Genomic DNA, 16,341 nt, shown 5'->3' on the forward strand with positions numbered 1-16,341 from the left:
CACAATTCGCTTTGCTCTCTCTGGGTGGGTAGATGGTGCTCTCTTCCCACAACACTGCAAAGGGTGATGTTGATCAGCACAAGACGTCTGTGGGCTGATGTATCGGAACTGAGTAGCTGTGTTTTTCTCTGAGCACGCTGTGATGCTACACTGCAATGCTGCATCGACAGCAGTTTGAAAAAAGGAGGTGGCTTTGACTTTACATGTATCAGAGGAGGCATGTGCTAGTCTTTACTCCACTCTTTTGGTGTGTTGGGGCATCACTAGAGATAGGGAGACTCCTAATGAGTAGGTTTGGTAGTTTGCTGTGTAAACTGGGGAGAAAATGGGATAAAAATTTGAAATATAATTATTTTTAAAAAATGCTTGGAAAAGAAAAGCAGTGATGAATTGTTCTAGTCAAGACAATGTTTTCTCTTTCACAGGATGATATTGCAGGGCTTTCTGAATGAAGGGAATTAACTGAAGTAGCTTTACCCGATATCACGTGATTAGTGTGTAGGAAATACTGCACTGGTTGCTGGCTAGAGACAGCATATACAGTACATTTTACACCTGCAGTTGTTAGCGGTACACATTGTTCTGCTGAGATTGGAGAGGTTCTGCTATTTCGATTGCAATAACATGTCCCACTTGTCAAAATTAGATGTATTACTTTCTTTTCCTTTCCTTTTCTTTTTTCTTTCTTTTTTTTTTTTTTATAAGTGAGAAGCTCATTTCCATATTTATACCCGTTGCCTCAGATGGGTTTGGAGATTTGTGTACGTGAGATGGTCCTGTCTTGTTCTTAATCAAACCCAGCCTCTACCTGAGATTTGTAATGGAGTTGCAGAGACGGGCAGAGTGCGGCTCCTTACATTACAGAAGTGTTTTTCTCTCCGCTCTCGGGACATACTTACCTGAGTGGAGTTTATGCGGCTTTTCGCTCGTGAACAGCAGTTCCCAGCACAATCAGGCCGATTTTACTGCACAATCAGATGAGCAATCAGACAGGAGACAGCGAAGCAGAACAAGGGATCACCTGCTTGTTTCACAGCTCAGCTTCGTTACAACTGATTTTCACTGCATGTTTTAAACATGTGCGTGTTCATCTGATAGATAGATAGATAGATAGATAGATAGATAGATAGATAGATAGATAGATAGATAGATAGATAGATAGATACTTTATTGATCCCCGGGGGGAAATTCTTGGCATCCAGCAGCAGGTTACACAATACACAAAGTTAAAAAAGATAAAATATAAAATATAAAGATACATATAAATACAATCAAATAAGAAATAGAATATACAGTGTAAATGTACAGTCTTCGTGTGTGTGTGTGTAATGGAGATGGAGAATGGAGGTAGTGCAGTTGAACACAATAGACAGTGAACACCAGTTGATGTGCATAATGTGAGGATAACTGATGTCAGCCAAACAGAAAGTGCAAATACAGTTATATAATAATTTAAATTAAATTAAGCAGTGCAAAAGATACATAAACAGTGCAAAAGATACATAAACAGTAGATGAATTAACTAGTGAATGAACTACTAGTGCAAAATATGGTAGAACTATAAAAAGTGTTCTAGGCATCAGCAAGTCTGAGAGTGTGTCCATAGCTGGGGGTGTGTCCATGGTGTGGCCAGAGTGGCCGGAATGAAAATGTTTCACAGAGTCTTTAGTTTGCTGTGCTGAGAGGAGTTGAACAGTCTTATGGCCTGAGGAACAAAAGACTTTCGGAGTCTGTCTGTGGAGCAGGACTGGGACAGCAGTCTGCCGCTGAATGAGCTCCTCTGCCTGGTGATGGTGCTGTGCAGAGGGTGGTGAACATTGTCCATGATGTTCAGCAGCTTACTGAGGGCTCTCCTCTCTGCCAGTGGTGTTAAGGACTCCAACTCTAATCCCAGCACAGAACCAGCTTTCCTCACCAGCCTGTCCAGTCGTCCAGCATCCCTCTTGCTGATGCTGCCTCCCCAACACACAACAGTGTAAAAGAGGACGCTGGCTACCACAGACTGGTAGAACATCAGGAGGAGTTTCTGGCAGATGTTGAAAGCCCTGAGCCTTCTGAGGAAGTACAGTCTGCTCTGAGCCTTCCTGTAGAGGGAGTCAGTGTTCACTGACCAGTCCAGCCTGTCGTCCAGGTGCACACCAAGGTATTTGTAGGATTTGACCACCTCCACGTCGACCCCCTCGATGGAGATTGGCTGCTGAGCAGAGGGCCTGGACCTCCTGAAGTCTATGCACATCTCCTTGGTTTTGGAGATGTTCAGCTGCAGATGGTTCATCTTGCACCACACCACAAAATCCTCAACCAGGGTTCTGTACTCCCTCTCATCACCATTACGCACACACCCCACGATTGCAGTGTCGTCAGAGAACTTCTGCATGTGGCATGACTCCGAGTGGTATTTGAAGTCTGATGTGTACAGTGTGAACAGGGCTGGAGAGAGAACAGTCCCCTGTGGTGCTCCTGTGCTGCTGATCACTGTGTCAGAGGAGCAGTCCCTGATCCTGACATGTTGTGGTCTCCCAGTAAGGTAGTCAGTGATCCAGGTGACCAGGTGCATATCCACCTCCATCTCCATCAGCTTGTCTCTCAGTAGTAGGGGCTGGATGGTGTTGAAGGCACTGGAGAAGTCGAAGAACATGACCCTCACAGCACCTCCTCCCTTGTCCAGATGAGAGTGAGCTCTGTGCAGGAGATAGAGGATGGCATCTTCCACTCCCACCTTTTCCCGGTACGCAAACTGCAGTGGGTCCTCAGCATGGTGGACCTGAGGTCTGAGTTGGTCCAGCAGCAGTCGCTCCATGGTCTTCATCACATGAGATGTCAAAGCAACAGGCCTGTAGTCATTCAGCTCCTTCAGGTGTGCCTTCTTGGGAACAGGAATGAGACAGGTTGTCTTCCACGTGGCAGGAACTCTCCCTAGACGCAGACTGAGGTTAAAAACATGTTGGAGGGGCTCACCCAGTTGAACAGCACATGCCTTGAGCATTCTGGGGCACACTCTGTCCGGGCCAGCTGCCTTCCTGGGGTGAAGTCTCCTCAGCTGTCTCCTGACCTGGTCAGCAGTAAAGGTTGGTGGACTGGAGGAGATGATTTGTCTGCCAGTTGATAGTGTTGATGGTGGTGATGATGAAGATGGTGGAGGTGAGGGTGATGATGGTGCTGATGAAGATGGTAGAGGTGAGGGTGATTGTGCTGATGGTGATGAAGATGATGATGGAGGTGAGGGTGGTGGTGGTGGTGATGATGATGACGGTGATGATGTTGATGAAGATGGAGGTGAGGGTAATGGTGGTGGTGATGAAGATGGTGGAGTTGGAGTTGAAGGTGATGGAGATGGTGGTGATGATGGTAGAGATGGAGAAGATGTTGGTGATGCTGCAGGAGGGTAGGAGGAGGGGGCAGCAGGAGCAGGACAGTCAAACCTGTTGTAAAAGTTGTTGAACTGGTTTGCTCTGTCCACACCGCCATCTACTGGGTTGCCGTTGTTGTTCTTGCACCCAGTGATGGTTTTCATTGCACCCCAGACTTCCTTCATGTTGTTGTCTTGCAGCTTTCTTTCCACCTTCTTCCTGTAAGACTCCTTGGCCTCTTTAAGACGTACCTTGAGTTCCCCCTGTACGCGCTTCAGCTCTACCAAGTTTCCGTCTTTGAACGCCCTCTTCTTTTGGTTGAGGAGGTCCTTGACGGAGCTGGTAATCCAGGGTTTGTTGTTTGGAAAGCAGCGTACAGTCTTTGTGGGAACAGCAACATCCATACAGAAATTAAACATCCATACAGAAATTACAACATCCATACAGAAATTGAACCGTTCGATAGGAATAGAACTGGAGAGATTGTAATACCAACAGATTTATCACTCATATAAAAAGGTGTGCATGTGTAAGATTCTTCATTGAAAAAGACACTGTATGTAGTAGGGGTGTGACTCAGGAGAGGAATCTGTGTAGATTAATATCCAGCACTCGTTTGACTTTGAAAGAGCTAGATTTGTATACTGAGACGCTCCACCGGCAAGACACCCCCCCCCCCGCCATGGCGCCACCCCTGTTCACTTTGATATAGGCACCCTTTCTAGTGTCACTTAATGCGCCTTATAATGCGATGCGCCCTATGTATGGAAAAATACCAGAAAATAGGCGTTCTTTGATGGTGCGTCTTATAATACGGTGCGCCTTATAGTCCGAAAAATATGGTATGTAAAGAAGTATATTTGGCTGTTTTTTTTTGTTTTTTTAATATTGTCATTGTAAACTTACTAAAACAGTGATTTTTATTTGTTGCCTTTGAGCAACATTATGCAGGTAGAACACTCCAGTATGTTTTAGGTACTCTAAAACATCTAAGTCAAATTATATGTTTGTTATCAAAATTCAAAAGAGAAAATTATATTTAACATATTCACAGGGGGACTGTCAAAAATCTTAAATATCATATTTTCTTTTCCCTTTGAGAGTGTGTGGTACATACAAATCACTGCATCTTCCTCCCCAACACTCACCCTGGTGGTGAGGGAGATGCATGCCAGAACTCTGAACTTTGTATTTGGGTCAAAGCAGCTCAGTTTAAAGGTAGACAGTATCTTCCTGCACTTCTGTTGTTTATATCAGTCAGGTTTGAGTATCTAAAGTCAAAGTTTGAACGCTGTAGCGCAAACAAGCACTCAAGCGGAGACAAAAGGTTTTCAAGCCTCCCCATTTTCCTCATTACCAAATCTGTGAAATTGCCGCTCCTAAATGGCTCAAGCTTGCGGCTTGCTGAGCGGAATGACAAATGTATCAACATAAAAGTGATGCTGAATGTTTTCACAGATCTTTAACACGCCAGGATTACATTCCCTTTGAAGGCCTGCTCACAGCGCTGTCAAAACAGAGCTCATCTATTATGCTCTTTAAGAGTTTGTCTCCTTTTTCACGGCTGTCATATCACAATCCTATAACCCCATTAAAAAAAGAACAAAAAGCCTGCTCTTTACACTTTGCGAGATTTTCATAATAGTTTGACCAATAGCGCACAAATGGTTCTAAATATATAGTCTTATTACTTGTTTAGAATGTGATTTTGGGAGCACCCCCAGCCCAAATTTCTGATTTTACCTTTTTATATTCTGCCCAGATCATCCCTTGTTAGTGGAGTTCCACTGACGATCTTTTATCAGGCCGGAGCTTTAGAACATCTTCAGTAAGGTCTTCTTTGTTTCCACAGCCATTAAAATTGTAACATGTTGGAGGCAGGATGCAAATGCAAGTCAGTTTTATTTTTTGACATAAAAAAAAACTGAGACAAAGAAAATAAACACTAAGACTTAAACAAAGACTGTTAAACAAAAGTTAAACTAGGTCTTTACCAACAAAGAATAAAACAATATAAAGACAACAAACCAGATCTCTGTAGACTAAAACAGCAAACAAGGCAGGGTCAAACAAAAAGCACGACAGAGAACAAAGGAGCACATGGGGTATTTATACACAGGCACACACAAGGGACACCTGTGGAGGTAACAAGGAGGCGGGGTTACAAATGAGACAGGAGGGATTGCAGATGACAGGGCGGGGCTAAGGCGGAGACAAGACCAAAACAAAAACAGAGCCATGTGCTTCACATGAAGGACACGGAAAAAAAAAAAAACACAACCAGAGAACAGAGGACAGGAGCAGGAAGGACCCCCCCAAAAAAAGACTCTAGACAGACACAGGCTAAGATGTGACAAAAATGTTGAACTTAAACTTTTTTTTTTTCTAATCTGTACATTGAATATTCATGACTTTACATTATAGATAGATAGTGTTAGGAGGTTGGTGTGCTGCTGCCTATGCTGCAAACCAATGAATTAAAGTAAAGCAACATGCAGCATCAGATAGGGAACAGGAAGGAGACATGGAGAGAGGACGCACTTGTGAGGGATTTATTAAACAACAAATAAACAAACAAAAGAACAAAAAACTGAGAAACAGAGTATATGGGGATAGAACAAACCAAAGAAACACATAACCTGATGAATAACACAAGAACAAGGAAGACTATTTGTACACACAGAAGGGGACAGGAAATAGGAAACACCTGGGCCAGAGTAACAAGGAGGCGGAGTTACAAACAAACAGTTGAGAAACAAGGGGCGGAGACATGGGATAAACACAGGACATATGGTAAATAATGACTGTAAATAAACATTTTCACTGAGCGCCAATGGAAATGGAAGACACTGAGCATGCACTGTGCAACCTTTTTTGTTTTACTACTAAAATTAAAACCCAATACATCAATTCTTGTGTACATGCCAAGAGGCCATAGCTACTAGGGCTCCGTCATTCTGCATTAAATTATATTAATTTTGTCTGTGTATTAATTTTTTTGCTTGTAATATATATAATCAACAAAAATGTCAGCAAGTGAGATTATTGACGTAAAACAACGAATTGAAATGAATAATGTACATTAGTTCTCTATCCAGCACACATCCAGTGGAAGCCACTAACATTGTTTAAAAAAAATATTCTAAAATCACTAGCAGAAGATTTAAGGATGCTACCATGGTATAATAGTCTGTTACCATGGTATAGTGTAACATATGATAGGAAACGTGTTAATACTCTAGGTATCATGGTAATTTGAGTGTTTTTGTGGGATTTGTAAAGAAATAGGGAAACCCTTTAAATATATACTTTGTAAAAATCCTAAAAAAATGCTTTGATAATGCTTTGCTTTGACTACTTTGATCCTACGATTAAAGTAAAAACAGTTTTTATGAAGGATTTACGAAGTCTTTTTTCCAAACTGAATTTCTAAAAAATTAGTCAATAAAGTTACCAATTCCTCACTTAAATCTTGCAGAAGATCAAGTCTAAAGACTCTGGGTTTGTTGATCCATTGCTGACTTTGTCCACCTCCAAATTTGCAATGATTCCTTATTTCAGCTCCCATTTTTTAAATTGCGCTTCAGTACCATTATCTATTATTAGCTTCTAGCTGACCGTTTTTTGTTGTTGTGTTAGACTTTTTTTTCCCAGACTTTCTCCACAAGCTTGTAGATTAATCATCCGTAAAATGAGTCTAACTGCTTAACTGCTCAGCGTTTTAAAGCTCGCCTCTGGAACAGGCAATGCTTAATGACTGATTGTTGACAAGACTCTTCCCTGGCCTCGCTTTAGAAAGTGTGTGTGTGTGTGTGAGTGAGTGTGTGTGTGTTTCGCCGCAGTATCGATCCTTAGCGACGGGTGGCTAATTAGGGCAATATTAACTTTGTAAATGCAGTGTCCAGTGAAGGGGCACCGGGGAGAGCCGACGCGTTTGATGGAGATTGATTCCTATTTAAGGCCCTTCCCCTGAAATATTTTCCATCCAAACAAAAGGGAAAGTAATCAAAGTTTGAAGTTAGCAAACACACCTGAGTGAAGCCACCGCTTTGACTGGCTGCATTGATCCCAGCCAGCAGACTGCTGACGACTGCAGCGGCATATCAATACATATCAATACCAAAAGTGTACAGAGTAGCAACAGTCCCAACAAATGAGTTATCTAAATATGTGCCTAAATGCAATATTCACTATTTTACAGCATTTGGAAAACAAAAAGAACTCAATTCTACATAATATACAGTTGATGATATGTTTTGTTTCTGGATTTTAAAATGGATTCAACAGTTTCTTATTCAGTCCTATTTTTCATTTTGGATACAGTTATTTTTTTTCTCAAAATGATATTGTTTAGACCAGGGCTAATTATAATTTTTTTTTATGGTCATTAAGTCGTGACCCACTTTTTTAGAATACAATCTAAGCAAATTTCTTTATGAAAAATAGCCTACAAAAATTATATATACATTTAAACATAGATTTGAATGAAAAGTAAATTGAAGAACATTTTTTTTAAGAAACTGAGGAGGAACATGATATCTACATGTTTAAATGTCACTACAATTAAAATTAAATACCAAAACCTCACAAAAATGGCCACAAAATTGATGTTTTATTTCTCTGCATTTTTTTGCATTCAGACTACATTAGTTAAAAACACCTTGTTTTTTTTCCCCCCAATAAAAAATATGAATACAAAATCAGATAAGCATAAATTATTTAAATGATTATAACTTTTTTTAAATGTAAAATGTAATATTACATTTATTTAATGTAAAATTCAGTTCCGAATCGCTGGTTTAGACAAATACTAGTTTGCTTCCGCAAACTGTTTAAACTGTTTTTTTTCTAGCTCCAGTTTCACCAGCTACCTTAGACACCCCTATAACATCATGCTACCAGGTGGTTTTGGAGGTTTAACGGCTAGAACTTACTTCCTTTTAAGGAGCATTCTGTAGGAAATTAGAGAGCGAGCGTGTGAAATAGCTACAGCAGTCCAATTTCAAAACACCACAGGGAGTAATCTGCCCCGCCCACCCCTCCCCAGATGCGAAGCTCACTCGGGTTGCCAAGTTGAGGAGGCTGCATCTCCACAATCCAGTTCAAGAAGAGTTCAGTAACTTCTCACACAGACAAACTTGGGACAACATGAGGGAAATGCAAGATCTAACGCATTTATTAATGCATACTTACAATCCAAACACAGAATGCTTAGCTAAATCGAATTTTAGCTTTTGTGAATCGATTCAGAGTCCAAATCAAGATGCATCTAAGAATCGAAAATGTCCCCCACCTCTATTACTTAACTACTTCAGCATGCAAGATGTGTGCACGTATGTTTTGGATCTGTGATTTATCATCAAATTCTTCATTCTTCTGGTATTCTTTGTGTATAATATGTATAATATTCTGTTGCAACATGCAGATTAGACTAGGAATTTCAGTCACAGTGGATAATCATCACTGCGCTCTTACAGTGCACAGAGGGAAGAGGAATGAAGATGTAAACTATAAATTATGCAGCTCTAACTGTATGGCACAGACATTAGTGCCTAGTCTGAACTTCTACAGCAGGAATGCTAACTACTAGCGCGCAGTCTGTTAGCGCGTAAAAGAAGCATATTCATTTTGCAGAATGAAAACCCGGAGCATGCGTCTTATTTAAAACTGCTTGCGCTAAACGGCCAGTGCTCAGCACTGCTCAGCACTCTGAGGACAGAATGTTAAATGATTAAACTCTGTGCTGAATGTTCTGGCTTGGGCTGAGATCATTAGCATTCCTTTATGTAGGAGACTCTTCACACTGCATATAAAAACTTTTCTGATTTATTCTAATCTTGTGCTTTCTAACCATTATTACTGTCTTTTTACAGGGTTTTAGGCTGGGTTTCTTTTGCTAGGCTTTTTTACACAGAAACTGTACAAAACAGAAGAAAAAGAAGAGTCTAGGCTAGCGCTATTGTTGCTGTAGCAGAGCGTGCCTAAATAATACATTGAGTATTGTAAATCTGACAGCTATATAAGTTATATAAGATACTGGCAGCTGTGGCTATTAGAATTTCACAATAAAATATACTGTCGCAATATATAACACTGTACACTGTTGAGAAAAAAAAAACACACAGTACTGACAGCTGTGGGATCCAGAATTATAACACATCATAAAACATACAGTCACAGTGTATAAAATATATAAATCACACTGTAGAAAAAATGTGGAATACAGTTTCTGTAACAGTGAAATACGTATCAGCGTAAAACCCCAAATTTTACATTGCTTTTATGCTAAAAATACATTATTCCAATGTTAAAAACTTGCACATACCCTGTGTTCATAAAGATAATAATTTGTAATATTTTAATAACAGCCAACACTTTTATGTTTTGTATTATTCTTAAAGGACCACTAAGGATTCTATTTTCTGTAGTAACTCATATTATGACCATAACAACTCGGAACATGAGGTTTATCATTAGTTACACTTATCAGAGTCAGACACAGACAGCTCATGTCAGAAAAGCTTCAGGCAGTATTTTCTTATTAGAACTGTGCAGTACATCACAGTAATATGTGTAAAATGTAACCTGTGCCATTCTTCTAGTCCCATTTCCACACCCTGTGTTGCCAGGTGTAGACAACAGCACACAAACAGTATACTGCAGCCACGAAAACTGCCAAGCTGGCTTTTTTTTTTGTCCTAAACAGGTAATCACTGAGCTTTAGTAAGGTTTCTATCCATAGCTGGGTAATTTACCACCACCACTAGCATAGTAGACACAGGCATTTTAGACATTTTAGAATCATATATATTCACTGGTCAGCTAAAGTGTGTGTCAATCTGGCAACCTGCTTAAGCTTCGCATCTGGGGAGGAGCGGGAGGGGCAGAAAACTCTAATTTTAGCCGTTTTACTCTCTCTCTCTCATTTATGACTGATTTTTCCTTTGATTAAAATTGTTAAAAATTAAATGTCAATGCCAAAAATGCTGCAAATACTGTTTTTCATCTACTAGTCTTTACACAAAGCTGTACAAAGCAAACAATAGCCCAGTATAGTGGTGGTCTTTTTTCGTAGCTGAGGACTGCACCTGAATAATATATTGAGTATTATAAATCTGACAGCTATAAGTTATGGCGGCTCCAGTATTGATTGACGTTATTATTGATGAAAGCTATTGTCTCTAACCCGTAGTGGAATCTACAACATTGCCTCCGCTGCCACAATCCTTCTGTCAACCTGTTCATAAACTAATATTCTGGCTCCAAACGCTTCCCCGTGTGCGTCCCTGCCCCAGTATGAGGGGAATCAGTTCTGGCCTACTGCACCTCCACCCCCCCCTCCCCCCCCGTAGTTGTCATCTAGTATCAGCGGCCCTAACGTGTGCAGCAGGCACGGCTCGGATAAAGCAAATAATGCTCGATGAGTGAGCGTGCGGCGCCCAGACAGAGCTCATTTAGCCTGTCACTATCCATTATGGAGTTTTCCAGCCAAGGCCTTCAAGATGAAACAAGTGCAGTCGGTACCGCCGCATGGCCGCCCGTGGTGTTTTGACGCTTTTTATGTGTTTAGAGTTATTTGCGCTCGGCTTACTTACGTTGGACAAACATTTCACTGCCACAGTCAATGTTTATCCAAAGATTTAGTTTGAACAGTGAAACTCGATCGCAATTATTCTTTATTTCTTCTACTGTATACGATGTAAAAGATGTACAACCTAATTCCTCAACTGACACCATGATTGTTATGTAATTAGTTATTAGTTATTGGTTACACAGTGCATGCATGCACAAACTAGCCCTGTAATCTATTTCAGCATTTCTTCCTTTGTCAGTAGGAATTGGATTGTCCTAATCTTGATTAAAAGTTGTATAAACTTTATCCTCATCACTCACTTACAGCTTTATTTCAAAATGGTGATGTACTTAGTTTCGTTATCTGTCAATCTTCTCTCAATATTAATAAAAACAAAGAACGGTAACACTTTACTTGGATGGTCCATTTTATGGCCTTGTTGATGCTCAACTGACATTCAACTAACACTGAATTGAATGTCCATTAAATTTAACTTAACCCTATGTTGAATGTAAATGATTCAAAATAGAATATATAATAATAATAATATAAATAATATATATGACTGTACATTTTACTTTGAAATTCTGTCAGCTACCTCTTTCAATATTTTGGGCTCCTCTCATAATGTATAATTACCAACAGTATCTATAATTTCCCCTACCAAGATAAAAACTAGCACATGCTACTGTAGAGCTCAACATGCTTGGAGGAGAATGCTAACTGCCAATTGCCAATTCAGTTACATTAGCATACTGATGCCAATGCTGACTAGCATCATATTGAGTGATGAGGGTTAGAAGTTAGAGCATCCGATGGATGGATGGATGGATGGATGGATGGATGGATGGATGGATGGATGGATGGATGGATGGATGGATGGATGGATGGATGGATGGATGGATGGATGGATGGATGGATGGATGGATGCTCGCTCGCTCGCTCGCTTGCTCTATTGATCCTGAAAGAAATTTAGTAGCCAGTAGCAGTTTAACAATGCAATACAGTAATACAAAAAGAAGTGTCTTTCCTCCCAATTAGGAACACCTGCATCTCCAAAACAGTTGACCTTCATACCAAGACACATATGCTGTTTAACTTGAACATCAAGTCAGTTCTGCCATATTGCGCCACTAGTAAGATGCAGATCTTTATCAACCAGTGCCTCTGTATGATCCTTTAATTCACCTCATATATTCAATAACCTTGATTATGTCAGCAAACTCAACAACATCCAAAATCAAAAGTGATTCTAAAGAGTAGGATAAATTTAGATGTATTTATAGAAAGAAGAGAAAATATAGAAGACCAAAGACCCATGAAGGGAGAATTTTTTAAAGCAGGTTCAGCTGGTTCAGCTTGTCAGATTCCCTATAGATTACTCTATTAATTAAGCTGTATTTTGGTAGCTGGAGTGTAGTTGTGGTGTTAATTGAAATCCACTGGTACCCAGGGGCGTAGCAGCAAATTCTGGGCCCTGTACACTCTCAATGTCAGTGGGCCCCTGTCCATGCCAGTACACAATGAACGTGGATTTTCATAGGCCCCTCTTTTTACTCGGGCCCTGTGTAGTCAGGTCCACTTTTCCCCCCACTACCACGCCCATGCTGGTACCATTAAAGATATACAGAATACAATATAAACAAATAAGTTGGAATTTATTAACTTGTGCAACATTCTGAAAGTAAAATTCTCTGTTCTGTGTGTAATGGCTCATATCTATTTATAATTCTAGTATAAAATTTGTTTTTGTTTTCATTTTGTTTGTGTTCACAGTCTTTTGCATATGAATCATTTTTATTTATTAGACTTCGTATGCTAAAGCCTTGTTTTGGTCTCGGAGTTAATATTCCAAGCTTATTTTTTTACCCCTCCTCATCTATTCGAAAACAACAGATGGGCCGAGCCCAGTTCTCTTAATTGGTTCTTTCGCTGATTGTTTCCATATATAATGCCTAATACATGACAGAACATCTGTCTGCGCTGGTGGCCAGCCCATTAAACCGTTTAATGATCAGATACATACCTGACCCTAATTAGAATCTTCTAAATGAACCTAATGGCTAAATTTGGTGGCTAGCTCCAGCATATTTTCCTCACTAAATGCTTGTGTAATTGATCACATCCCCGCATTCATGTGAATTATTCTCTCTTTTCCTTTTTGTAGGGATGTGGCGGCCAACATCGAAGTCATGCAGCTGAATTTTGAGATGGAGAACTTTACCAGCCAGTCGGTGACCAGGAGAATCAACTGGAACATTGATTACCGGGGACAGAACCCACCCCCAGATTCAGACAAGGTGGTGACGGAGCTCACAGTGGTTCAGAAGGATATTCAGGCCATTATACCACTGTCAATGGTGAGTTTAACCTCTTATAACTTGTAATTAATTATTAAAGATGATCTATTTTAAGCGTTTATTTCTTTTATTGTTGATGATTATAGCTTACAGCTAATGAAAACTCAAGTCAGTATCTCAGAAAATTACAATATAATATAACATCAAAAGTATCAATTTGACACTGATTTTTGGGCTTTCTTTGACACAATATATGAGTTCCACATTTCGAAATGAATTGCTGAAATAAAGTAGATTTTTAATGATATTCAAATTTTTTGAGATGCACCTGTATATGGAGGAAAATTTAAGTCTCTACTTAGGGTAAATTTTACTGTATAGAGATTTAGTTGAGCAAATTTGTACAGTCCAATGATGTTCAAGCATTTATGTACCTCATATGTTGCACAGCTGTCAAAGCCTAAATATTTAAGGTCCTTCGTTTATTCCTGTGAAATGTGATTCAGATTCCGGTTCAGATCTTTCTGATGTGCAGCAGCAGCACTATAGAGTGTGGATATGGTTTAGTACAGTCATGCTGCGAGAAAAAAAAAAAAAAAAAAAACAGGAACAGATGGGTGGTAGAATCTGTTTCTCTGGCTTCCAAGATACATAGAGCAGATGTGTTCAAACTTTGTACCCATGAGGGTCCCCTCACAGTTTTTTAGAATGTGAGCCACCACAACAAAAACTAACCTGCCAAATTACAAACTACCAGGGCTGCACAGCTGAAGTGCACCACTTTTTGCTTGAGGAGTCAGTCAGTTTCTTATTTTAATGTAGGGAGTTCTGTTCTGCTGTTGCTGCCTAGCTTTTTATATGATTTAACGTTATTTAGAGTTGAAAAGTTGCAAGTTGGAAGCTGAGATGATGCTTGAGAGTTTAAGAAATGTTAAAAAAAAAGAAAAATCTATTGCTTTTTTGGTTTACCCGCCTTACACCACCCTCCCCTCTGTTCAGTTCATATCAAAGGGTTATGGTCATATCATATTCAGATTGAATACAGACAGAGGTAGGCTGCTGCCTCACATGAATCATTACATAGCTAGCTATGCTAATTAGGAATAATTAATCCCTAATAATAATTGTACTTATTGTACAAAAAATGGACATGACCTCAGCAGTGTTGGGCACGTTACTATGAAAAAGTAACTCGTTATAGTTACTTATAACTATACGTTATATAACTTATATAACTTAATATAACTTACGTTATAGTTACGTTATAAGTTACGTTATATAACTTATGTTCTAGTTACTTATAACTATAGTTACTTCTCCAAAAAACAGAGTTACTCCACTACAAAAGTAACTAGTTACCAGTAAAAGTAACTGTTGCACTACTTTTGTGATACAACGATAATTTCTACAACGATATATTATAATGACAAACCTAATGGTAAGTCAACATTCCAACAGGCTATTTAACATTATTTATAGCCAATCTAGACTGTAGCCAACATTCCTTCTGAAGAGCTGCATGTACGGTTGAAGGCACTACATTTAACCTAAACCTCTGCCTAAATGTCCAAACATCTTCTCTGACCTTATGTGGAGGGGAAAGTCTTATTTTATACTGTTATGAAGCTCTACTGTAAAGTAGATGCATTGGGTGTTTGTAAAAGCTGTCAGGGAATGCTAATGCTGATGCTAATGCTGATGCACCTAGCCTTAGTAGAAATCTGGAAATCTAAGCTTACTGTACAAAAGCAGAAATGCTTGACTCACCCAAATAAACAGTTTTTAGAAGAGACATCTGTGTAGATTAGCATCAAGCACTCGTTTGATCTTAAAAGTTACTTTATTGAATTAGATTTACTGAATTAGAAGGAAAACATGGTGACACCACTGTTCCTTACTAGTATTGCATAATACGCCTTATAATCCAGTGTGCCTTATGTATGAAAGTAGACCAGAAAATAGAGGTTTATTGATAGTGTGCCTACAATCCAGTGTGAATAATATGATATAATAATTAAGAAATAAGAAAATCTAATAAATAACAAATAAAAGAAATAAGAAAAGAAAATATAAGAAATAAGAAATAAAAATGGCCGATTTTTTTACAGGTGTTTAACTGACCAGTTTTCATGTGATCATTAACTGATCATCAACTGCAAAAAAAATAAACCATTGTTGTTGAATTATATAGTCCAAATCACCAAAATAAGAGTCACTTATCTCACTACCATTAAACCCCTAACCCTTGAGTTCCTTTACACCTCCCAGTTTGGAAACCTGTGACCTTGTAGATCATTTCAGCTCAGTGCAGCTCCTAGTTAAAATCGCTCATCATGATCAACTACTCTGGTCACTGTAATGCATGTTGTTCAATTAATTCGGTGTGATTCGATTAATTAACGTCGTGTAATTAATGTCGCTGAAGGCAAGAACTTCAATTACTGCACAGTCAGGAGGACACATATGCAGAAGAGATGAGATGCACTGTACAGACAGACCTCAGGCCTTTAACCTTGTGTGGAACCAATCGGATGATATTCACCATAGCGTACATGTAGAAGAGATGTTCATTGATTTTACAGATACTGGCCATTATCCTTGCACTGGTCCCCATTTCCCAGCTACAGCAGCATGTGGTACATCATACGGGAGATTATTGAATAAAACAGCTCTGCATTGCGAGTCATTTTGCAGGTAATAGGTCCAGGCTGGGAAGCCCAGAGAGGGCATATTAATTCCCTGTGTGGTTCACCATCTGCTGTACGCTAGCCCGATAGCTCCAGAAGAGGGAGACTTCATTATTCACACATTAGAATATCATCTGGCTGGTTCATTCTGCAGCGGTGGTTTGGGCAGAGTTTGGGTGCTAGGCTCTGTATTACTGTGTATTTGAGCTATCACTTGGTCGAGTGCACTAACGGCCAGGCAGGTCATTCTCAGACTTATATGCATATCTGTCCTAACTTTGTAAAGAAAGTAAAATTATGGTTTGCAAAAATAAACCTGTTTACGTCTTGAATATGGATTTGTACTGTAGGGTTGAGAACATACATCTGTCTATGCAGTTGAATTAATTCTGATTTTTAAGGAATATATTCCTTAATATCCTTAATATACT

The 16,341-nt window shown here is 39.4% G+C and overlaps 1 protein-coding gene across 2 annotated transcripts in view; it reads left to right on the forward strand.

Annotated features, from left to right (window-relative positions):
• The window catches only part of tmem132e (transmembrane protein 132E), a 160,646-nt gene that overhangs the window by 82,316 nt on the left and 61,989 nt on the right, over nt 1-16,341 (forward strand). For both annotated transcript variants that reach the window (XM_049475808.1, XM_049475812.1), the window contains exon 4: nt 13,091-13,283. In XM_049475808.1, the coding sequence (XP_049331765.1) occupies nt 13,091-13,283 (193 nt within the window). The remainder of the gene's footprint in view (nt 1-13,090; nt 13,284-16,341) is intronic.

Source organism: Astyanax mexicanus, chromosome 1 (assembly GCF_023375975.1).
Source record: "Astyanax mexicanus isolate ESR-SI-001 chromosome 1, AstMex3_surface, whole genome shotgun sequence".
NCBI lineage: Eukaryota > Metazoa > Chordata > Actinopteri > Characiformes > Acestrorhamphidae > Astyanax > Astyanax mexicanus.